The following is a 23809-nucleotide window of genomic DNA, read 5'->3' as shown; positions in this document are numbered from 1 at the left end:
CCAGAGATCCCTGTGAGGTTCCTCCTCAGCCCTTGGCTGCAGAGGGAGGGAGGCCTGCACAGGTGAGCTGAGGGAGCCGGACTGTGTTCGGGCTGCTGGCTTCTGCTCTGGTGGCTGAGGGAGAAGAGGTGCCTTCCCCCACTGGCATCCTGACCAGGCCTCACGTGGGTGCTGCCGTGGTAGCTCTGTTGTCATCCTCTTTCAGCCCCACAGGCCCTTCAGCTGCTCCTCTCTGTCCTCCAAGCACCTGAGGGATGGGGACATTACCAGGGAGGAGGGTCACAGGCAGAGTGGCTCAGGGCAAGGGGTCTCCTCTCCCCTGCTGCGGGGAACAGCTGAGTTCTCCAGGCACTTGTAGGAAGCCTTCAGGCTGTCAAAAGCTAACGCTCAGCTGAAGTTTGCTCCAACCTGCCTTTGTGTGGGAGGAGGGGCTTAGAGCTGAGCCCCCAGCCTGCCATCAATGACCTACCACCCCATCCCCCTGATCCTGTGCCTGGGTGGTCCATGGGGCAGCAGCAGGGTGGGAGGGGCAGAGCAGGGGACCTCTGCTCTAAGCAGGGCGTGTGCTTTTTCACAGGGATGTGAGAACCAGGACACTTTTCCCTGGGGCCTCCTCTGCCCTATAAAACTTAAACAGATCAACCTTGCAGATGGTATCACAGCTCCTGCCAGCCACAACCTTGTTACCTCTACCTGCTGGCTAGAGCGCACCTTGTGGCGCATCCCCTGGCAGGAATCCTCCTCTCCAAGCCACTTTCATCTCTTACTTGTCCCCACCTCTCTTCTGGCACCCCTATCCCCCACCAATCTCTTCTGTTCACTGCCTCCAAACTTTCCCACCTCCTCCATTCCCCCCAGCGGCTTTATTTGTTACTCCTGGAGCCATAACACATAGTAATATAGTCGCAAACACTTTCATAATATTTCTATGTGTCATTTCTGTGTGTTCAAAGCACTTCATATATATTAACTCATTTAGTGGTCTGGTAACTCTATGGAGGAAGGACTCTATCCCCCTTTTGCAAATGAGGAATCTGATACACTGGAAAACAATAAGGTTGAGTTAAGTCTGAGGGCTGCAGAAACAAGGAGATAGAGACCTGCAAAGCAGACGTTTGGGAACAGCTGTCCTTGTCAAAAGATTAAAGTGCTGTTTTTGTTTTTTTTTTAATTACAAAGTAATGTGTGCAGCAGACCTCCCTGACCCTTGCCCTGTCCACCCCTAATCCCCAAGTGAAGACACAAAGAGATGAAACACAGGGACTCACTGGAGGGACCCTCTGTTAGCCTGGCCCAGCTCCCTGGCCCTAGGATCCAGCAGCAGATGGGAAGGAGGATGGGGACCAGAGCAGGGTCGGGCTCCTTGGTCCCCATCTCTACTCCTCAAGTCTCCTTCCCCTCACCACTCTGCTTCTCATTCACCCCATTTTTCTTCATCTGTCTTGGAGAGAGCAGGCAGTCACCTGAAGGCACTGGCCTTCTGGGAGCTGAGAAGATGTTCTGACCTGCTGGGAAGGGACAGCCCCACAGAGCTGGGCTGAGGAGCTCCCATCCCAGACCTGTCTCTTCTTGCTGATTCCTGTCATGGCCCTTCACCATGTCATTCCCCTCCCTCTGCCTCCCAGGATCAAACCAAACTCCAATCTCAAGTGGCTGGTGCATGAGTCCCGTGTTGTTCCTGGTCTGCTGTCCCCTCCTAGGAGTATCCCTGGAATGTAGCCTCACTCTTTGTCCCAGGGGGAAGGGGCAGAAAGCCTCAGAGGATGGTTGGAAATGGAGTGAGAGAGAACAGCTGAACTCAGGAAGGCTAGATGGGGAAGTGGCCATAGAGAAGATGTTGACCAAGCCACTGGGAGGAAGTGAGGGGGATCCTGGTGTGGGACCTAGGAAGGTCATGGGATGCTTGGATGATGGAGGTGTTTAAGGTGTTGAGATACCCACCTGGGTGATATGTATTATACTGAATCTGAAGAGCTCTTTTTTTTCTAATTAAAAAGTAATCTATCGACAAACCACAGACTGGGAAAAAATATTTGCAAAAGACATATCTGATAAAGGCTGTTATCCAAAATACACAAAGAACTCTTAAAACTCAACAATAAGAAACACATAGATTTAAAAATGGGCAAAAGATCTGAAAGACAGCTCGCCAAAGAAGATATACATATGGTAAATAAGCAGATGAGGCGATGCCCAACATCATATGTTGTTAGAGAATTGCAAATTAAAACAACAATGAGATACCACTATGCATTTATTAGAATGGCTAAAATCCAGAACACTGACTGCACCAAATGCTGACAAGGATGTGGAGCAACAGGATCTCTCATTCATTGCTGGTGGGAATGCAAAATGGTATAGCCACTTTGGAAGACAGTTTGGCAGTTTCTAGCAAAACTAAACATACTCTTACCATATGACCAATGATCACACTCCTTGGGATTTACCCAAAGGGGTTAAAAATTTATGTCCACACAAAAACCTGCACACATATGTTTATAGCAGCTTTATTCATTGCCAAAAGTTGGGAAGCAACCAAGATGTTCTTTGGTAGGTGAAGAGATAAATAAACTGTGATTCATCCAGACAATGGAATATTATTCAGCACTAAAAGGAAATGAGCTATTGAACTGTGAAAAGACATGTAGGAACCTTAAATGCATATTACTAAGTGAAAGAAGACAGCCTGAAAAGGCTGCATACTATATAATTCCAACCAAATGACATTCTGGAAAAGGCAAAACTGTGGAGGCAGTAAAAGGATCAGTCATTGCCACGGGTCGGGCAAAGGAAGCATTAATCGAGGTGAGATAGTTACGGTGACAGAGAGGGACAAGGGGCATTGATGTGAGAAGACTTTTGGAGATAAACCTGCTAGGATTTGCTGATGAATTAGATGTAAGGATGAGAGCAAGAGAGGAATCAGGAACAACAGCTAGATTTTGGTTAGATCAACTGAGTAGAGAAAGCTAGTACTATTAAGTAAAAGAGGAAAGAATGGAGGAGGCTGAAGGAAAAGTTCTTTTGGTGGGGAGGTGGACTGGTTTTTTTGTGGGAAATGATTGGGAAAAAGAGTTCTATTTTGAACATGACAAGTTTGAAGCATCTCTTAGCTAAGTAGGGATGTCAGGTAGGTGGTTGGACAATACGAGTCTGGAACTTAGAGGTCAGAGTTGGTATTTAAAGCCATGTTACCAAATGAGATCACCTAGGCAAGACTGTGAGTGGAGGAGACAGAGCGGCAAAGGAGGAGAACCAGGCAGGAGCCAAGAGGAGAGAGTGTTCAAGGAGGAGTAAGTGATCAATGGTATCTACTGTTTCAGGAAGGTCAAGGAAGAAGATTCTGGTTCGCTGGACTTGGCAACCTAAAGGTCATTGTGACTTGACAAGAGCTGTTTTGGGAGAGCAGTGGGATGGAAGCCAGACTGGATGGAGTAGGGGGTAAGAAAGTGGAGAAGTTCTGGAGGTAATAACTGGAGAAGTTCTGCTGAGGAGCAAAGAAATGGGGCAGTAACTTGGCTAGTGCTGCTTCCCAATGCTTTGACCTTCTTGTTGACTCTTGTGCCAGAATCACAGTTTTTTTAAATCATTGTAGCTGTCTAATGTCATTTAATATTTATGTAAATGATTTTCAATCATTGTAGCTTTGTAATACAATGTAATATTTATGTAAATGAATACATACTATCCACACAAAGCCCTAGTAGATAGTTGTATGTCACAACTGTACATCCTCCTAGTTGCTGTATGTGAGATGCCGCCTCAGCATGGCTTGATGAGCAGTGCGTAGGTCCGCACCCAGGATCGCATCTGGCGCACCCTGGGCCGACCAAGCAGAGCGTGTGAACTTAACTGCTACACCACCAGGCCAGCCCCATGTTGCTCTTCTTTTTAAAAAGATTCTTAAGTATTTTTGCCTGTTATTCTTACAGATGAGCTTTAGAATAATTTTTTCAAATTTAAAAAAACTCATTGATATTTTAATTGGAATAGTACTCAACATATAAATCAAGTTGGAAAGAATTAATGACCTGATAAAATATTGAGGGGTTCTATCCAGAAACAAGATTTGTTTCTTTATTAATCAAGGCCTTATTTTATTTTATTTTTTTCAGCTTTATTGAGGTATAATTGACAAATAAAATTGTAATATATTTAAATTGTACGATGGGATAATTTGATACGTGTACACACTCTGAAAGAATTTATCAAGGCTTCTTTTATATCTCTCAGTAAAGTTTCATAGTTTTCTTCACATATGTTCTTTTCATTTCTTAATAAGTTTCTTTCTTTCTTTATGCATTTTGCATATATTGAATGGGATTTTTCTCCCAATTCTTATATAGAAAAGCTATTGATGGAGATATTTAGCTTTAATCTAATTATATTTTTTCTAACGATTTTCCAAATGTTTCACAGCAGTGTAATGACATTTTGGCTTCTCCTTTACTCTTTTTCAAATATTTTATACTTATTATTTCTCCTCTTCCTCTTCCTCCTCCTTTTGCTTCTCGTCTTTTTGCATTGGCTACAACTTGCAAAACAAAGTTAAATGTCAGCATTGATAGCAGAATCTCGATTTCTAATTTTAATGGGAATACCTCTTATATTTCACTGGAAAGTATGGGGCTAGCTGTTCTTTCAAAATAGAATTTTTATCAATTAAGGAGATAGCCTTCTATTATTAATTTTTGAATATACCTTTTGAATATCTATTAAAATGATCATATATTTTTCTTAATTGGCCTATTGACATGTTATTTAATATATTTAAATTTTTATTGAAAAATGTATCATACATTCAGAAGAGTACATAAAAGTATATGTAAAAAAAGAAAAAGTATTTATATTCTTTTAAAAATAATAATAAAATGAATATCCATGTATCCACCCCATAGGGTAAGAAATAGAACATGACCACTATCTTAGAAGCCCCCTGAGTTCCCCACCCCGAGTCATAACCACTCTCTCCTTGCCTCCCCTACCCCAGTCTCTTGAATTTTTGGTTAGTCCTTCCCTTGCTTTGTTTATGGTTTCACCACATATGTGTATATTCCTAAACAATGCTGAGAAGCAAGCATAATCCTAACTGTAAAAGGAAAGGACAATCTTGTACTAGATGAAGACTTCTGGGAGAAGAGATGCTGAACAGAGCCTCTGGGTCTTGGTGTGGCTTTGGCTTCTCTGAGAATTTACATGAACCTTTTCTGGGAATGTCAGTGGGTGAGGGCAGGCAGGAGTCCTCGGAAACACAGGGCTCACTGCTATCAGGGCTGTGGTGTTGACCAGATTGGATGTCTGGATGAAACATGTCGGGGCAGTGGGCTGCTCTGTGCTCTCTGCTTCTGAGCTCACTCCTGTCTCCTTCTTTCAGGAGCAGGTCAAAGTGGAACACTTCCTGAGCAGGCAGCAGGGCATGGAGGGGAGAACGGTAGCCTCATTGCACTTGGTCAAGACAAGGCAAGTACAAATAAGAAGTAGGGCCGGGCTCACCCAGACTTCCTGACCTCAGGTTCCAAAGTTGGTCTTCCAAGGAGCTCCCTTTGTCTCTCTCCTTTAGTGGGTCTTCTGAGTCCCGCAAGCCACATTTTCTGCTTTCTCACTTTACTTTCTGGTTTTGGTGGGGCACTCTCTCTAGTAGCTTTTCCAGAAAATGTGCATGGGAGATAAATTTTCTGAAATCTTGTATGTATGAAAATGTATATATTCTTTTTACTTGATTGATAGCTTGAATGAATATAAATTCTAGATTGAAAGTAAATTTTCTTCAGAATTTTGAAAGCATTGCTTTTAACTTCTAGTGTTGCTGTTGAGAAATCCAAAGCCTTTCTGATATCTAATCTTTTGTACATTACTTGTTTTTTTTCTTTCTGGAAGTTTCTAGACTCTTCTCTTTAATTTGCCTTCATTTGGGTTTATTTTCATTCAACCCACCCTTGTGACCTGGTAACTCATATCCTTCTGTTCTGGAAAATTTCCTCAAAATAGTTTATTGATGATTTCCTTCCTTCCATTTTCCTCTGTTTTTTTTTTTCTTTTTAGAATTTATTATTTTGATATTGACTACTGGAATTGTCCTTTAATTTTCTTTTCTCTCCTATATTTTCTACCTCTTAGTACGTTTGCTTTACTTCCTAGGGAGATTTAATCAACTTTATCTTCCTATATTTCTATTGATGTTTTTGTTTCTGCTGTCATGATTTTGTTTTTCAAGCCATAATTGTGGCTGTGAATGTTCCTTTGTATAGCATCTTGTTCTTGTTTCATGGATGCAGTATCTTTGACACTTAACAATGGTCTCTTTGACACTTTCTTCTCTCAATATAACCTGTTTCCTCCAAGTTACTTTTTCTGATTGTTTGTTTTGTCTCTCTCTTCTGCGTTAGAAAATTTTCTGGATGCCTGGTAATCCTTGGCCATGATTAAGGTTGTGGGAGGTGGGAGGGAGGCTAATCAGAAACTCTCAGCTCACAGGTTGGGTTTGCCATTGTAGGGTAGTCTAGCTGGGCTGTTGGCGGGGAAACCTCTATGTCAGTATCTTTAGGTCTTTTCTCTTGGGCTGGTGAAATACCCCAGAATAGAGTCTTCTGGTTTCCTGTCTGGAGGACAAAGGTCCTGCTCCCAGCACTTTGGGACCTTGATGGTAGCAGAAGGCTCAGGGTCTCTGCATTCAGCATTCCATATGACATGGTCACATACTCCCCTGGTTTTCTGTATTTTTGGTATGGTATCTCCATTCACAACTGTGCTTGAAGCTTCTCCAACCCACATACCCTCTATCTTACCTTCTTCAGAGGAAAATTCTCCAGGATCTTGCTGGAATTGGGGAGCGACTATTGCCCAGTGGCTGGGAGTTGGGGAAGAGATCTTGGGATCTAACTCCTTCTCATCCTGGTCCTTGTTTTAGCAACCTCTTCCACGGTTCCAGAGGTACCTTGGATGGCCGATTTCTGCGCCTTCTGAGAACCTTGCAATATAAACCAAGCTGGTTCTCAATTTTCCCCACTGCCAGTTGACATGTCTTTTTCCTCAGGGCTGATAAGTCAGTAACTGCATGGCTGCCTGCCATCCTGCTTCAAAAATTTTGTGGTGGTTGTCTCTTTTTCTGTTCCCTCCATCCTTGTAGGTCTATCTCTTGATTTAAAAATCTCTTTATTGAAGTTTTAGTGGGGTTTTGGGAGGGAGTGAAATTAGATGTATGCGTTCAATCACCATCTTGATCCAGAACCCTAATTTCCCTTTTCAATATATATATATTTTTAATTTTATTTATTTATTTTTCCCCCAAAGCCCCAGTAGATAGTTGTATGTCATAGCTGCACATCCTTCTAGTTGCTGTATGTGGGACGCGGCCTCAGCATGGCCAGAGAAGCGGTGTGTCAATGCGCACCCGGGATCCGAACCCGGGCCGCCAGCAGCGGAGCGCGCACTTAACCACTAAGCCGCAGGGCCGGCCCTCCTTTTCAATATATTTTTAAAAATATAATTCCTGGGAATAACCCTACTTGGTCATGGAGGATTGCTATTTTAATGTACTGGGGTTTGTTTATTTCTGTTTTTCCATTTAGAAGTCTTTAAGTGGACATGATTAGCAGGAAATGAGCCTTTCCATGAGGAGGATTCAAGGAAAATGTCTCTAGCGGGATAACTCTTATTACATATATGAGAGAAAATCAGAGGCTGGATCCCAGTATGCAGCCTCCAGGCAGCCCGTAAAGGAGTGGGTGGGGGGCCCTACTAAAGGAGGGACCCTGTAGTGACCCCTGAGGGTGCATGCGGGGAATGCCCTTTGCAATGTTTTGTTAAGGGACCTGGAATAAATCCCAGACTTCATCGTTGACATTCCCTGGAGAGGGGCTCAGCTGGTGGCCTGATTTTATCTTATATTAATTGGGGGAATTCTCTGATAAGACAATGAGTCCTGGATGCCTTTCTGAAATGCAACCCATTGCCCATTTGGGCCCCAGAATCATTCATTTGTTTGTTATTCACTTATCTAATATTCCTTGAGCACCATGGGCAAAGTACTATGCTAGCTCTCTATAATGGAGATAGAACCGGCCCTAGGTGACTCTTTAAGCACCCCCTCTCCAACCTTGCAGAGCAGCAAGTGAGGGGTGGATGGAAAGGGGGTCATGGTCACATCCAAGGTCATAACATGGTGACAATAATTTTTCTCTCTCTGTGGCTTGTGATGAGGAATAAGTGAGGAGACTCATAAAGCATCGGGCATGGTGCTTGGCACACAGTAGGACATCTGGATTTTGAGGGACAGCTTTATGGGGTGCGAGGACCTCCTGTGTTTTATGTTCTCCTGATACTTTTAAATACCAGCATTTTTGAAGGAACACTTGAGGGGATTTAGAGACAAGACAACATAAATGAACCAGTACCACTTTAATCAGTCACTGCAACAGCATAGTAGGGTTCACGACGTGACGGCCCTGCTCCTTAGTCATCTTCAACGCAGTGGCAGCATTGTGGGCTCTCTTACATTCCTGAGGCTGCACACTCTTTCTTCGACTTCACTGTTCTCCTCTAACACCTTACTGGAAACAAGTTGTAATCCACCTCTCACAAGCACTTTAGCTCACCATTCTTCCTGGCAGACATTTCTGAAACTCTGAGTATTTTTGACCAATCGGTTTTAGCAAAAAGAAATGTTACACAGGGATTGACACTCGGCGGGTCACCTGTGAAGTGTTCGAGGCACTTGCCTGAGCGGTACAACTGTTGAAAGCCACCAGGTGGTGGAGAGGGCAGCAGAGAGACTGGGTTCAAGGCAGAGAGACTGGGTTCAAGTCTCTGCCAAGCTGTGTATCTTGGGCAAATTCGTTACTTTTCTGAGCCCATTTACCTATCTGTGAAATGGGGACACCCACAGGGTTGTGGTGTGAACTAGAGATAAGAGGTGTAGAAATGCCTATTGCACTTCTACTCATGGCTTATTACACGTAGTGGTTCTTCTTGCCTGGGCTGCCATCCTGGGGCAGGCTGCCCGGTGTGTGCGTGTGTGTGCGCACACGAGTGTGCGCGCGCGGCGCCCTGGCCCTCGGGTGTGTTGCCCGGGGAAAGCGTGCGTGTGGATGTGTGTGATGGGCCGCCCTGGGAGTGTGTGGCTGCCGGCGGCAGGCTGAGAATGCGGCGCCCGCGCCGGCGGCGGCTGATTGGCAGCGCTGGGTGAATGAGCGCGCGTGCGGGAGACCCGCGCAGAGGCGGCGGCGGCGGCTCGGCGCTGCGGTGCGCGCCCGCCTGCGGGCTCTGGTGGGGGTGGACCGCGGACCGCGGGCCGGGCAGGAGGAGGAGGAGGAGAGAGAGAGGGAGGGAGGGAGGAGGGGCGGGAGCGCGGGAGGGAGGGAGGGCGCTCCGGCGGTCAGAGCGCGGCTGCCGCGGAGCCCCAGCGCGGGCGGCTCTGCCGGGGAGGGAGGCTGGCGGCCAGGAGGCGGCGCCGCGGGGAGGGAGCGCGGAGCACCGGCCGGGCCGCCCGCCTGGGGACCGCGCTGCGCGCAGCGGGCCGGGCGGGCCAGACCGGGGGCAGCGCGTCGGCGAAGCCGCAGTCGCCGGGGCTAGCGGAGGGGGCGTCGGGAGCGACCGAAAGACCCGGCGAGACTCGGCGGAGCGTTGCCCAGCTGGGCTCCTGGGCCGCCGCGACCGCCCCTTCTCGGGGATCTTGGCAGAGGAGACCCGCCTGCGGGAGGGAGCGAGAGGAGCAGGTCGGGGAGAGAGAAGGAGGGGGAGAGAGAGCGAGTCTGCACGGGTGGATGGGTGTGTATGTGGGGGGATGATGGTGTGTGATGTGTGTCTGTGAGGAGTGTGTGAATGTATGTGTAGGGGTGTGTGTGCCTCTCTATGTGACTGTATATACTGTGTGTGTCTGTGAGGTAGGGGTGTGTGTGTGTGTGTGTGTGAGAGAGAGAGGGAGAGAGAGAGAGAGAGAGAGAGAGGAGGGAGGGAGAGAGAGAGACGGGAGGCTGGGAGCTCATAGAGCTTGGGTCTGAACCCAGGTAGGAGGGAGGGAGGCTCAGCAGGACCGAATGTGTGTGTGTGTGTGCGCGGACACTGTGTGCAGGGGTGTGTGAAGGGTGTGGGTGAGCGTGTCATGGGTGCTAGGTATGGCTGTGTGTGTGATGTAAGGGTGCTGGGTGCACGTGTGTCCCTGGCTCACCCTCCCCTTCCCCCACCAGATGTGGGGGGGGGGGCGTGGATTCTGGGGAGGGGGGAGGAGTCTGCTGCGGCAGCCCCTTGGCCAGTTTGCCTGCCTGGCCGTCCTCCCCAGGAAGCAAGAGATGGCCAAGCTGCCCCTCCCCCAAACACTTCTAGGGTTAAGGGGAAGGGAGCAGGCCAAGCCCCAGGAAAGAGGGGAAAGGCTGAAGGGACAGCTTCTTCCAGACCAGGGCACCCTGCTCCTCTGGCGGAGCCAGGCTGCCTTCTCCATCTCTGCAGATCACTCAGCTCTGTGCTTTGCCCTTCCCAGGGCCCTGTGCTCCCCACGGGAGCTGAGTGAGTGAGAGGGCCAACATCTTAGATTGGGGCTGGAGGTGGCGGTGGGAATAGGTTGAGACTCATCTGTGAGGGTTCCAAAAGAACCTCACAGCTTGTTCACAGTTGTATTACCAGAGGGTGCTTGGCACATAGTAGGCCTCAACAAATATTTGAGGGTGGAAGGGAGGATAGAGAGAAGAGAGGGAGGGAAGGGATCTGGGTCTGGGAGTCAAGTCTGCTCGGTCTGCTATCAGTCAAGGATGAGGGCAGCTGGTTGCAGTAAGACCCCAGTCCCCAGACTGAGTAGGTGGGGGAGGCAAGGCTTTAGGGAGAGGGAGCCTTAGCTGGAAGTGAGGGAAAACTGTGGGGCAGAGATTTGTGCTGGGGTCTGAATGTACAGGAAGGAGCTGGCATCTCTCCTTGGGCAGAACCTTTGTGTCCTGCCCCCACCCCCTGCTTCTCTGCGATCAGAAGCCTCTCTCTGGGGCATCAGATCCCAGGCAGCCAGGGCTCATAGCGCCTCTCCTCTCTCCAGGACATTCCTGCTCAAAAGGTGCTGAAGAACTGAGCCCCCTGCCAGTGGAGGCCACTCGAGGCCAGGTGGGGCCATGGCGGGGCATGGCTGTCTGGGGCTGGGGCTGTTCTGCTGGGTCCTGCTTGCTATTCCCGTGGGCCCCCAGCCTGCCTCCTCCATCCCAGGTGTCCCTCTCACCACTTTGACCCCACCACCTCAGAGTGAGGCCTCTATGCTGTCTCTCAACCTGGGACTTAACTTCAAATTCCACCTCCGGGGACCTGCTACTGCCTGGGGGAGCCCAGTCACAGAGACGCAGCGGCTGTCTCCTGGGTTGAGCCGGGAACCAGAGGAAGAGGTGGCCAGTGGGCTGAGGACTGACCCGCTTTGGGAACTGCTGGTGAGCTCCCTCGGGAACTCTCCCCCAGAGTGGGGCTCTGCTGAAGGCAGCTCCACTCCCTGGGCCTCCTCTCTGCCTCTGGAATCCACAGCCCGCCTCTCTGGGCCCACCGACCGGCCTACTGCTCCCTATCAGCCCAGGATGGGCACTGTGACTTGGGACACTGCTCTGACGACTACAGCATCTCCATCCAGTGCTCCCAGACCCCACCAGAGTGAGCTGGAGCTGAAGTTTGACATGGCGCTGAGAGCGGGTGCAGCCCCCACACTTGGGCATCGAACACTGCCCCTGCTGCCCAGCCTGCGGGCCAGCCTGGCAGAGATTGCTGGGCGCCTGGGACCCTTTGGTGAGTACCCACCCCATCCTGAGGAGAGCTCCTGCCAGGCAGCCCTGGCAGGTGGGAGGAAGCTTCAGCCCGGGATCCTTTTGCAGGGTTCTTCGGCACTACTCTGTCCCCACTCCGGAACTTCTCAGGCCCCAGCTCCCTGGGCCCAACTACATCCCCAAGCTCTGCCTCTGGAGTTTCACATTCTCCAGGTGAGTGTTTATTTCATTGCAACAAACATTTGCGGGAGACCTGTACATGCCGGGCGCTGTGCTAGAGACCTAACCAGCACCTCCTCTTCTTCCTTGACTCAAGGGAGGCCTGCATTGCTTCTCCCAGGCCCTGGCACATGAGACAGTGCTCCCATTGGGAAATGCCCTCTTTGCCGTACTGAGTCTGGTTTGGTCCTTGTAGCTTAGCTCTTGGTGGACATGTGGCTACAATTCCTGGGATAGTGGCTCTCTTGGGGCAAACTCTGGGGAAGGACAGAATTTTCTCCAAAGCCCCAGAGGCCAATGCTAGCTGGTAGGATGGCACTGGAGCCCACATATTCCCTTTGTAGGGTTCTTTGGCACCTCTCTGTCCCCACCCCCAACCCTCCTGGAGAGAAAGCTCTCAAGTCCAAGCCCGCTGGACCCAGCTGCTTCTCTAAGCTCTGCTTTGATTGCAACAGCATCGTTAGGTAAGTGTCCAATTCAGTTGAACTTGACAATTATTTATTGAACACTTACTACATGCTAGCCCCTCATTGGCATTCTGGGACCCTTTTATTTCATTGTCACCATAATCATAATCACCATTCTCTTCATCATCACCATGGAGATATATATTAACGGTCTGAGAACAAGTGTTGCTGGGGATAGTCCTACACAGAGTTAAGTAATGGTCCTCTGGGAGTTTTGCAATCACAGGGCAGAGCAGGATGTAGACAAATGTATCAAGGGCCAACAGACACAGGAACTCCTTCATGATTTCCACAGCCTCAGCACTAACCCCACCCTCCACTCCAGTCTGCCTGGGCTGCCTCCCCACCCCCACCCCCACCTTGGGGCTTTCTCCTTTGCTGTCTGATCTGACATGACATGCTGTCACATATGGGCAGAGCTGGGCCCTCACTGGGAAGACGTTGAAGAGGAGACCTCGAGCAGACAGACGCCATCCTTGTTCAAGGGAACCTTTCAGAAGATGCACATAGACAGGCTGGTGGTGCAGAGGAAAGACCAGGGACTCTGAAATCTTGAGACTTGGCTTTGAATTCCAATTCACTTTCTAACTAGCTGTGTGACCTTGGGCAGGTTACTTAACCTCTCTGAACCTAAATTTTCTCATATATTGAGGGTTTAATAATAGTACCTATTTTGTTATTGTGAAGCTTGCAGATAATGTAAGCTCCTCGCATGAGGCAGGGCATAAAGTAGAAGCTCATTAAATAGTAGCTGTTAACCTTGTTTATTCCCCAAATACACTTATAGACCCTACATCTTAGACACCACAACCCTGGCCCCAAGATGTGATGGGACAACACATAACCCACAGGGCAGAGGGCACACTGCTCCAGGAGAGGTTCTGGTAGGTGAGGCCAAGGGAGCCATGGAGAGGCACCTCCAGGCCCAGCTTTGCTCTGCAAAGGGTTCACTGTGCTGTGAATCCTCTCAGCCACCCCGCATTAGGGACCTGCTCAGCAGTGGAAACCACTGGTTGTTCCAGTTTCTTCCAGCTCCAGATTTAACACAGCACCTGACTCTTGCTCACTCCTGCGTGGTCACTGCACTCCCGGGCATGTGGGTGAGGAGGTTGCCATCCCCTCCCCATCCAGCCCAGCGTGCAGCAGTGGCAGGATCTGCTGTGGGGTGGGGGGCAGGCTCTGTGGCCTCAGGGGAAGGATGCTGGCTGGCAGTCTGTCAGCCTTAGTGACAGTGCTGGCCAGGCAGGTTTAATGAGTCTGGACAGTATCAGAGGCAGCCCCGCCCTCCTTCCCCCTCCTCACTGATGGCTGCAGGAACCCAGCCTCTTCCTGGCTATTCCTCTTGGATAAACCCAGGAGGGCTACAGGCCTCCTAGAGAGAAGGCCAAGGGGCCTCGCTCATGTCAGCAGCATGTGTGGGGAGTAGTGTCAAGCAATTAGAGGACAAAGGGAATCTCTCTATGTCTCCTCTAGGATCTTTCTAACTGAGGTGCAGTTAACCCTTGACCCTAGGGCTTCTCTTCTCTTCCATTAGGTCCCCTTCACCTTGGACAGAGCTTGTATTCAGACAGTACTCACCGGAACAGTTGTACAGATCCTTAGCATACTGAAAGACTTTCATACCAGTTGATAAGTACCTACTCCCCTTAGCCCCCTGAGCTTTCCCCTCTACTCCCTGACCACCCAGGCTGGCATCCGTTCGGATTGGCTGGCACCATTTCCATTTCCAGTTGTTAAATATTTCGAATGTTGCACTTACAGAGAGTATCCATCCTCCATGATCCTGGAGGTGGGGGTGGGGAGAGGGATGGGGCCAGACCACTGAACAGGCTGCAGCTTCTGGTATCCGGAGTGGAGAGTGATTCCGTTGCCCTTTGATCTGGGCAGCTGGTGGATAATCAGGCCTGACTTTTCCATAAGTCGGGCCGGCCCCTCTCCCTGGCTCCTCCCCAGCCAGCTCCGGCCTCACCAGTTACTCACATTGACATCCCATCTTGTCCCTTGCCCCTGAAGTCAAGAGGGGCGCCAGGGCAAGTGAGACCACCTTGGAAGGCAGGCCTGCTCAGGAGAGGGATCCTAGGAAGTCATTGTCTTCTGGGGGAAAACTGAGGGCTCCTTCTGGGGAAGCTTTGAATGGGGAGACAGGAGATGAGGTCAAGTGGACCCTTCAAAGGCAGAAGCTGGGTCTTCTTTACCTGTCCCCACCTACACCTGGCCCACTGGGCATGCCCTGCCCTCTGGCGCAGTGCTCCTAGTTTAGAACTCCCTCCTCTGACACCTGAGCTGTGCCTGTGCTTTGCCTATTTTCTGGTTTTTATTCCTTTTTGGCTTCTTAGGAATGTTGAAATTTGCTCTAGTTGCCATAGTGCTTTGGGTCAGAGGTGAGAGATGGGGTTTCCTGTGGCCCTTAGGTGAGAAGTGGAGCTGGAAGAAGGTGAGGGGGAGCAGACCTGAGAGCTGAATGTGACTGTATAGTGAGCAAGGAGGAGGGCATGAGGGGCCACAGGCTGGCGCAGGCTGTGGGGCTCCTGGTCTCTCTGCCTCTCTGCAGAGCCCACCAAGGCCAAGGAAAGGCCAAGCAAACTCATCTGCTTTGCAGGAGTGGGCTGGGCAAGGGTATTGGCGGGGACCAAGGAAGGAGGGCTGAGGGAGGGTGTGTGTGTATTTGATCCTGCTAACGTCAGACTGATCCCCCCGCCCCGGGTCAAGCTGTCCCTTCCCAGTGAATGGTTCCTTATTTAACTCATGGGTGTGTCCTCATTAGGTGTTTAGACATGGTCAGTCCATCCAAATGGTGTTCTTTAAACAGAGTTCACAAAGGGAGACAACATGTTGATGTTCACTCATTTGATTAATTGTTAACTTTCTAAGCAAGTTTGGGATGTGCTAAGGGACAACAGTCTTTTGTTAATCAAATTGAGAACTAGTTTGAGGCCAGAAACAGTCACATTCACACAAACACAAACTGATGACTGATCACTGATAAACGTGAGCTGATGATGATACCAACAATGATCATATATTGAATGCTCATTATGCACCAGACACTCCAAAGAGCTTTGCACACATCGTCCATTTATCCTCATAACAGCCCTGTGCAGTACGTACTCTTCCCCATTTCAGACTTAAGGAAGGTAATGGAATGGGAACCAGGGCACATGCTGCCATTTGCAGTAGGCAGTGAGCTGTGTATATTTAATTTTTTGGTTGCTCCCGCTCTGCCCTCCCCAGTTGTCCAAGTCTATCTTCCTCTCCCCTCTCTCCAGAGCCACTTTCTGCCCCCCTCACTCCTTTCCCTTGTTCTCAGGACGGCTCTGTTTTGCATGTCCTCAGTATGAGCTGGCACTGCCTGGGGTAGGGGTGTTCCTGAGTCTTCCTGTATTGTCCAGCTGGGGCATGGCTGGGGGCATGGCCAGGCAGTTGGGGCAGGAATCTGGTTGTCAGGAGACCCCCTCCATTCTACATCTTCCTCCTATGCACCTCCCCATCCCCATCAGGCTGTCCCCATCCTTCACCACCATCTTTCTCCCTCCTTCCTTGCCTGTAGATACAGTTCTGCTGAGCCTGCTAAGTGGGGTAGGGAGAGGTTCAGCCTGAAGCATCTTCCCTTGCTGCCTGGCCATAGGGAGAATCCTTGAGTCTAACACTTTTTAACTTCTCTCTTGTTCCAAGAGAGTAGAATTAGGGATCGTACTCCTCACCCTCTCTCACTTGACTTCCTTTTCCCCAATGGATGTGGTGAAGATGTTGGAGCACAAGAGGGGACTGGAGGCTTGAGTTAGCAAACCCCAGAGCACCTGAGGGGCTCACTCACTAAGATGGCATTTTATCCCACTATGACCTCCCTAGTTGTTCCTTCCTGGGAAGTTCAACGGTAGCCTCGAGACTCAGGGAAGTCCATCTCAATGTCACCTTCCATAAAAGGGGGTGAGAACCAAAGGGGCATCTATATTAAGAGCCTTAGAGCAATGGCTTTGTGGTTGAGTCAGGATGGGGACCATGGCCATAGGTAGGCTGAGGGTTGAGGGTATAGCAGGCAGAAAGGCCAGTGAATAGGAAACACTGTGTTCTTCTCAGGGTGCTGAGGACAGGAGGGTCTTACCTCTTCCCCTGTTGTGTGTGTGCACGTGCAAGCATAGGGGCTTTTCCTGAAGAGACTCGGAGAAGGGGGAGGCAGTTGAAAAAGGACAGGGGAAGCTTCTCCTAGCACTGAGGTGGGAGTTGGGAGTCAGGGGTGCAGAACAAGACGTAAGCAAATTAGTATTGTGAAGAGGCTCTGGAATTGTGGTAAGGGGCTCAGAGTGGTGCTCAGATCTGGATTCTAGTTGCGGCTCTGCCCAATCGTGACTTTGGATAAGTCACTTTGCCTCTAGGTAGAGCCTCAATATTTTCATCAGGCAAATAAGAGGATTCATTTATTCAGTGAATATCTGCTCAGTGCCAGCTCTGTGCCAGGCACCATTTTAGGCATGGGGATTCAGATGCGAGCAAAGCAAACAAAAATCCCTGTTCTTAATGAAGCTTCCTTCCTGGTGGGAGGATTGAAGTAGAAGGGGCTTCTACAGTTCCTTCCAGTTGTAAAATTCCGTAACTTCTCAAGAAAAACCCTTTTCAGTAAAAGCACAGAATGATGAAGGGAAATGAGCAAAGCAGGGAGCTGGGGGTGGGTTGGGGTGGGGGGAAAGGATGAGAGCTGAAACTACTGTGCGAGGAGTTTGATGGGGAAGGGGAAAGCGAGGGGCTGAGAAGTCCGGTGAGTCTCATATTTCAGACAAGTGTATCCCGGATGCCAGGAGGACTCTTTGACTGGGGTGGGCAGGGGGAGCGCTGCACATTTGCCTCAGACAAACATTCTTTGCCCACAGACCCCATCATCCCCAATTCTGGCCCTGATGACCCCTCTTCTGCCAGCCTTGGGAACCCCTCGGTGCAGCCAGAGTGTGGGCCAGGGTCCTGCAGCATTGGAGAACTGCCTGAACGGGAGGGGCAGCCTCCTGTGGCCCGGCTGCCCCTCTTCTTCCTGACCCTGGAGGCCGACTGGGCAGAGGCCAGGGCTCGCTGGGGGCTGGCCTGGGAGGCCCATGTGTACGGGGTAGGCGCACTCTTCGGCCTGGTGGCCCTGCTAGCGCTGCTGGCTCTGGCCCTCTTGCCCTGGCGCTGCCCGCCCGGCACCCCCTGCCTGGCACTGCTGGACCTGCTCCTGTTCTCTGCCGGGACCACGCGGGCCTTCCCGCTCTTCTACGACGCCTATGGGCACCGCGACCGGCTGCCCGCACTCGCCTGGCTACTGCTGCAGGACCTTCCGCTGCCCTGCTTGGCCGCCGGCCTGGGCCTGGCCTGCCTGCTGCTGGCCCGGCCGCGCCCGCCGCGGTGCCCCGCCGGCCTGGCCGCGCTGCTGCTGCTGGGGCTGGGGCTGGCGGCCGCCGCTGCCCTCGGGAGCGCCGCCCACCGCCCGCTGCGGCCTCTGCGGCTCGCCTCCCGAGGGCTGCACGCTTTCCTCGCCGCCCTCCTTTCCGGGCTCCTGCTGGCGCTCTCCTGCTGGGGGGGTCGGCGGCGGAGGGCCGGAGCGCCCCTGGGAGGGTCCAGCTTCAAGGGCGCCACCCCTCTCCCGCAGGCGCGCAGCCCCTTCGCCCCGCGGGAGTCCTGGCGGCGCGCGGCGCGCACGGCCCCGGTGGCAGGCACCTTTGGGCTGCTGAGCGGAGCCCTGCAAGGCTACGAGGTGCTGCACGCCCTGGGTTATGGCGGCCAGCCGGGCCTGGAGGGTCCTTGGCCCTGGTGGGCCTTCCAGCTGGGCCTGCGCCTGGGCGAGGTGGGCGTCGCGCTCCCGTTGGCGCTGCTGGGCCTCTACCCGGCGCTCTGCAGCCCCCGCGTACCGCTGCGCTGCTGGGCCAAGCTCTTCCGCCTGTCCCCGGGCCACGCGGCCCCGCTGCTGCCTGGAGGCTGGGTCACCGGGCCCCCGGACAAGGAGCCCCTAGGTAGCGCCATGGCGCGTGGCGACGCGGAGCTGCTGCAGCTGTGCGCCCTGGCAGGGCCAGGCCCCGACCTCCTACTCCAGGGAGGTGGCTGCCGGGGCTTCGAAGGCGCGGCCGCCAACCCGGCCCCTTCCCCGGCCTCCTCCCCCTGCAGCGATTACACCGTGGACTTCCGCCCTCCATCCCCAATCAACCTGCGGCGCAGCATCGAGGAGGCCCTCTGCAGCGAGGCTCTGCTTACTCCCGGCCTTTTCCAGGGCCCTGCCTTCGGGGAAGCCCTGCCTGGTCTCGGCCTCTACCGCACTACCTCGCTGGGGGCGCAGACAGGGCCCGGGCCCAGTAGGAGGTTTGAGGAGGCCCCTGGCTCCCCGGCTCCCCTGGAGCTGCCGTCTCCCGGGGCCTGGCCCGCGGGCAGCAGCGCCTCATCCGGCTCGCTGTGTGGACTCTCGCGGGACAGCTCGTCCATGCTGCTATGCTCCAGCCCGGACAGGCCCCCACGCTGTCCGCTGGTTTGCGTCCTCAGTCCCCCGAGGCCCTCAGGAAGCAGCCCTAGCCTCCCGGCCTCAGGATCCTACCAGGCCCTATCCCCACCCTCCCGCGACTCCCCAGAGCCTGCTCCTGAGCTGCAGGCCGAAGAGGCCTTGCTGCAGGAGCAATTCCTGGACGCCTGCCGACAGATCGACGAGCTGAGCATGGGGAGCGACACCATAGACCTGTGAAGAGGCGGCCCCCTCGCTGTCCCGGCCATACGCCCCCTTCTGGCGCCTGCTCCGCCCGAGACCTGCACACTGTAACCCTTCCCCAATCCTGCCTGGCTCAGATACTTCTCCCTGCTTCCTTCCCCATCCAGGGACCCCTGGGTGGGTGGGTCAGCAGCCAGGCTCTGTTGATTGGGAATTAGTGCCACCTTTTCTGGAGCCCTGGGCGCTGATGCCTTCAGCTGCAATTCTAGGCTGGCCGGGGTCCCACTCTCCTTGGCATTCACCAGCAATAAAGCTCCAAGGTGCTCCACTCCTGACCACCACTCCCCACTCTGGTGCTGAGTGAGAGGGGCTGTCTTCAGAAGACCTCGGGACTGGCCTCAGTCCCCATACCCACCTCTGCCATGCCCAGGAATCCCATCCCTGCGTGAGTGAGAGTCCCTGTCCTCCCTGTGACTCTTTCCGTAGAAGGGTCCATAGCCCATCTAGCAGACTTCACAGCAGTTGGGTGGGAGGTAGGCGCTTTCAGAGTTAATTTATCAATAAAATATTTTCAGAGGAGAAAGGTTTGACCTTCTTGGGAAAGCTCAACAAGGCAACAGCACCAGTGGTTCTGCCATAACTGGAAGAGAAGCCGTGTTTGGGTGGGGTGGGTACATCTCAGACCCCAGTGACCTTCTGTCCTGACTGCAAGGAGGCTTGTCCAGTGGCTGGGATGAGTGAGGGTCCTGGAAGCAGCCCCTTGAAGGCCCTTCTGACTCTCTGGTAAGTGGCTTTTCAGAGATGAAACATGGCCCTGAGAGGTGAAACAGAAACTCTGCAGTCGTTGGTGGAAATGCCTGTGTTTGTAGGAACCTCCCTTCAGCAGCCTAGGGACTAGTTAGTGGTAAAGTTCTTCCTGGAGATGTTGATACACATGTCAAGGGCTTGATCACCTTGAGCTGGGAGCCCCAGCAATACTCCTGCCACGTTCCCACGGTTTGGGATTCACAGAGGAAACCACCTTCTCCGTCCACCAACAGAGCCTCTTCAAGGTTAGACTTGTCCACCAACAGAGCCTCTTCAAGGTTAGACTTACAACTCTCCTTTCCCCTGCAGAACACACATTTCCCATCAGTACAGATCCTCCTTGGAGAAAGCCTGTCTTTCCCCAAACCCCAGCCCCATCCTACCTACCAAAGCAGAACTCACAGTGCAGAAACCCATAAACACATCCGGCCGTCAGCCACTGTGTAATCCCTCCCTTGTCTGGAGCGTTTGGCTCTGAGCTCTGTAGTGTGCATTTGTCATTTGGCTAAAATGCTGTAAATTCAGAGTGGCACCAAAAGAGGGTTGTAGATTAGGTTTGAAAACGAAAATCAAGCAGTGTTTTGGCAGATGTCTTGCACATCACAGGGAGACCTACAGGGGCACACGTACTAGGCTTGAAGTGGAAAAACAGGAAAGGAGTGGTTTTTCTTCCAACTCTGTCTATCAGCTCAAGGGGATTTGAGAAGGGAGGCGAGGGAGCCAAGGGGGAGGCAGGCAGCTAGGTTGGGAGGGGGTGGGACCTTTGGCTAGACCAGGTCCAATGCACTAGTGGGAGAATTATAGCACTGCTCTCCTTGTGCGTGACGATTTGTCTTGGCTGAGTGGAGAGTCCAGAGCCTGGGACCTCAGAAGGAGAAGGGTAGTCAGTGAGGTTTGGGGGAGAGTGAGGGTCATGGTGAGGAAGAGGAATGAGAAGAGGGTGGTACAGGCACAGCTGAGGGATGGGACTGGAGTGGTTCTGATCGTGTCTCCTCCATCACCTGGCTCAGCTTAGCTCAGAAATTCTTTCTGCATCGTCACTCTGGGCTGACGCCCAGAGAACTGCCAGCCTCCTAATTACAGGCATTTCTCACCGGTGTCGTAGTGGCTGTAGCGGTCCAGCATCAGAGCTGCTTTGTGTCATGGACGGAGTGCTTGCGGCTCAGAGAAATTGCTCCCTTTCTTCCCCACTTACTCTTCCATCTGCCTCTCATCTGCCTCTGCTCACACTCAACTCCTCTCTGCTGTCTCTTCCTCACCCTAATCCTTGCCAGCTGCTCTGGCTCATTCACTCTCTCCATCAAGAGTCCTTGGATTCACGCACACACCTCCTGACAAGGTAGTCCAAGCCCCACATGACCCCAGTCATCCCCCGCCCGCCGACCGCCACACACACTCCCTTTCTGCCTGGAAGCTCTGAATGGGGCTGGTGAGATGGCGAGGGGGCGGGGGAATACAGCTCAGGGGTCACCAGCTCCAACACTTCTTTGATTTTCCTCATCAAGAATTACCTCGGCCCTTTGACTTAACAAAGAGGCCGAGATTGGGTGAGACAATCCTACCCTTTTGTCTCATGCCTCAGCTGTTACCCAAAGCAGGTTTCCCAGAGGAGTCCAGGTAGATCCTGATCTACCCTTCGGTTCCAATTCTTAGTAGTGCAGGCAACTGAGAGACAAATTCACCTTCATTAATTCAATCTCTTTAAAACATTTTCTTGAAGGCTTACAATATGCTAGGTGCTGGGGATAGAAGGGTGAATGAGGCAGATACTGGTCCTGAACTTATGAAGTTGCAAGTCTTTTGGGGGAAGGCAGACATTAAACAACTAATCACATAAATAATTACAATAGCATAGGGAACTAATTACAGTTGTGAAGAGTGCTAAGAACAAGATGTATGCAGTATTATAAGAAGGTTTGGCTTGCAAGGGGGAGTGGAGCCAGGGGGATGGGGCCTGGGAGAGACCGGCTGAGCACAGCCCAGGCCTCTCTTACTTCCTTTCCAGGCTCCTGCACAGTGATGGATGAGGGAGAGGCCAGCAGTTTATTTCCCCTGGAAGCCATGTTGCTGGTGTGGCGCAGTGTACCACAACTCCTGCTATTTAATAAAGAACACTGCGTGTGTCCTGGGTAGATGGATGAGCAGATATTCCTGATTGAAGAACCACGTGACTTCCCTGACATGAATAGATAGGAGGCGCTGGGGCTGACACTGAGGCTGGGAGACTGAGATGGGGAGCCAGGTCTGAAACTTGGGAAATGTAGAAAGAGTCAGCTACTATCCTCCCCTAGGGGCACAGAACTCCTCCATACTGTGGGTGGCTGCTGCCCCCTGATGGGCACAAGGACACAGTTTCATTTTGTTCTTTAAAGAACATTTGTGTCCGAAGTATTTAAAATTTAGCACTGTAGGGGGTGTCCCAAAGGGATGTTGGAATAACCTTCTCAGGGTTCCTTTTCCTGTGCACCCTGCAGCCAGGACTGGGAAGGCCTTCCCATAGCTAGGGCCCTGAAGCTTGCAATTTAGTCTTTGGGGATAGAATTAATTTTGATTTCTAAGATGGTGAGGGGGGAGGAGAGAAGGAGAAAAAAGAGAGAGAAATGTGGAATCCCAAATAAACTTTATTCAGATGACCCATCCCATTTCCTTTGTATATTTATCTCTCTTTATCTTGGATAGGATTCACCACAGCCTTAAAAAATCTGTTTTGTATTTCAATACTTCCTCTCCTGAGTTATGTGTTTAAAAATAACTGTGGCATTTTCTTTTAAGCATATATTACTTACTTGGAGCTACAGCTTCATAAATCTGATGTTTACCATTCTCCCTCCCTGCCCCCATCACTATCAACCAGTCATCCGTCCATCCAAAATGTACTGAAAGTGGCTGGGGTTTGAGGAGAAAGGGAAACTTACTTTTCACTGTACCTTTTGTACTTTTTGAGTTTTCTACTTACCAAATGTTCAGGTTATACCATTTAAAAATAATTATTTAAGGGGCCAGCCTGGTGGCATAGTGCTTAGGTTTATGCACTCTGCTTTGGCTGCCCAGGGTTCGCAGGTCTGGATCCCAGGTGCGGACCTAGGCACTGCTCATCAAGCCATGCTGTGGCCGAGTCCCATATACAAAATAGAGGAGGCTGGGCACGGATGTTAGCTCAGGGCCAATCTTCCTCACCAAAAAAAAAAAAATTATTGTTATTATTTAAAAAATGCACCAGGTATTTTTTTTCAGCTGGACATTCTGCAGGGTGCTGCAGTCTTGCACATAGACGAGTGCCAGAGCTCAATCCTGTGTTCCAGGATCCAGGAGCACCCAGATCTCCTCCCTGCCAGTGAGGTCCCTCAGCCTTGGGTCTGTCTGATAAACTGACCCCAGAGAAGATCTTCCCCTGTCTCTGGGGTCACCTGGGTTCTAGGTCTGTGTGTATAAGCTGGATGTTATGTTTGTTTTGGGTGTATCTTGCAGTGTGTGTGCTGTGATTTATGCGTAGGATTTTTTGGGGTAATGTCTGTCTACTCCCACTAGACGATATTCTCCATGAGGGCAAGGACCCCTGTCTTTTTTAGCTCTCCAATTTTATTCCTAGTACCTGGCACATAGTAGGACCTCAGGAAACATTTATCGAAAGAATGAAATTGTGTACAATCTGTGTCTACGTGTTACTTTAGTAGCTGTAATTTGCGAAGTGTTATAGGCACAGTTATAGTTATGCTATAGTGTGACAGATGTCTCATATTTTCTGAGAACGTGAGAAATGTCCGAACGATGTGTGTGACGTACTTGTGTTTGTGTGCATTCTGGCTGCGTTTTATGCACGTAATCTGGGAGTCTGTGGTGCGACCTCGGAAAGTATTTATTAAACATCCGTTATATGTCCGCTCCTGGGTTAGGCCCGGAGAAAAAACCACTTCTCTTGCCTTCCGTGGTGAATTTGGTAT

The 23809-nt window shown here is 51.3% G+C and overlaps 1 protein-coding gene across 3 annotated transcripts; it reads left to right on the top strand.

Moving 5' to 3' along the window:
• The first annotated feature begins 9471 nt into the window (after positions 1-9471).
• Positions 9472-20336, top strand: PRRT4 (proline rich transmembrane protein 4). Of its 3 annotated transcripts, XM_087430327.1 has the most exons (5): positions 9472-9713; positions 11018-11742; positions 11829-11933; positions 12284-12403; positions 17272-20335. In XM_087430327.1, exons 2-5 carry the CDS (start codon positions 11091-11093, stop codon positions 19095-19097), a joined length of 2703 nt encoding a protein of 900 aa, XP_087286453.1. In that variant the 5' UTR covers positions 9472-9713; positions 11018-11090; the 3' UTR covers positions 19098-20335. The 3 variants fall into 3 exon arrangements, with proteins under 3 accessions (XP_087286453.1, XP_087286458.1, XP_087286457.1); XM_087430332.1 differs by lacking the exon at positions 12284-12403 and having other exon boundaries at positions 17272-20336; XM_087430331.1 differs by lacking the exon at positions 9472-9713 and having other exon boundaries at positions 10752-11742.
• Positions 20337-23809: the final 3473 nt, after the last annotated feature.

The sequence above is a fragment of the Ceratotherium simum genome, chromosome 1, assembly GCF_057802395.1.
Source record: "Ceratotherium simum simum isolate JZ-2026a chromosome 1, ASM5780239v1, whole genome shotgun sequence".
NCBI classification, from domain to species: Eukaryota; Metazoa; Chordata; class Mammalia; order Perissodactyla; family Rhinocerotidae; genus Ceratotherium; species Ceratotherium simum.
Note: the sequence above shows the minus strand (reverse complement) of the source record. Positions and strands in the feature narration are given on the sequence as shown.

Bases quoted from the DNA above. Each gene is read 5' to 3' on its own strand.
- PRRT4 (XM_087430327.1), top strand. From the start codon at position 11,091: ATGGCGGGGCATGGCTGTCTGGGGCTGGGGCTGTTCTGCTGGGTCCTG. The intron at 11,743-11,828 runs GTGAGTACCCAC...ATCCTTTTGCAG, and splicing joins TGGGCGCCTGGGACCCTTTG to GGTTCTTCGGCACTACTCTG. The intron at 11,934-12,283 runs GTGAGTGTTTAT...TTCCCTTTGTAG, and splicing joins TGGAGTTTCACATTCTCCAG to GGTTCTTTGGCACCTCTCTG.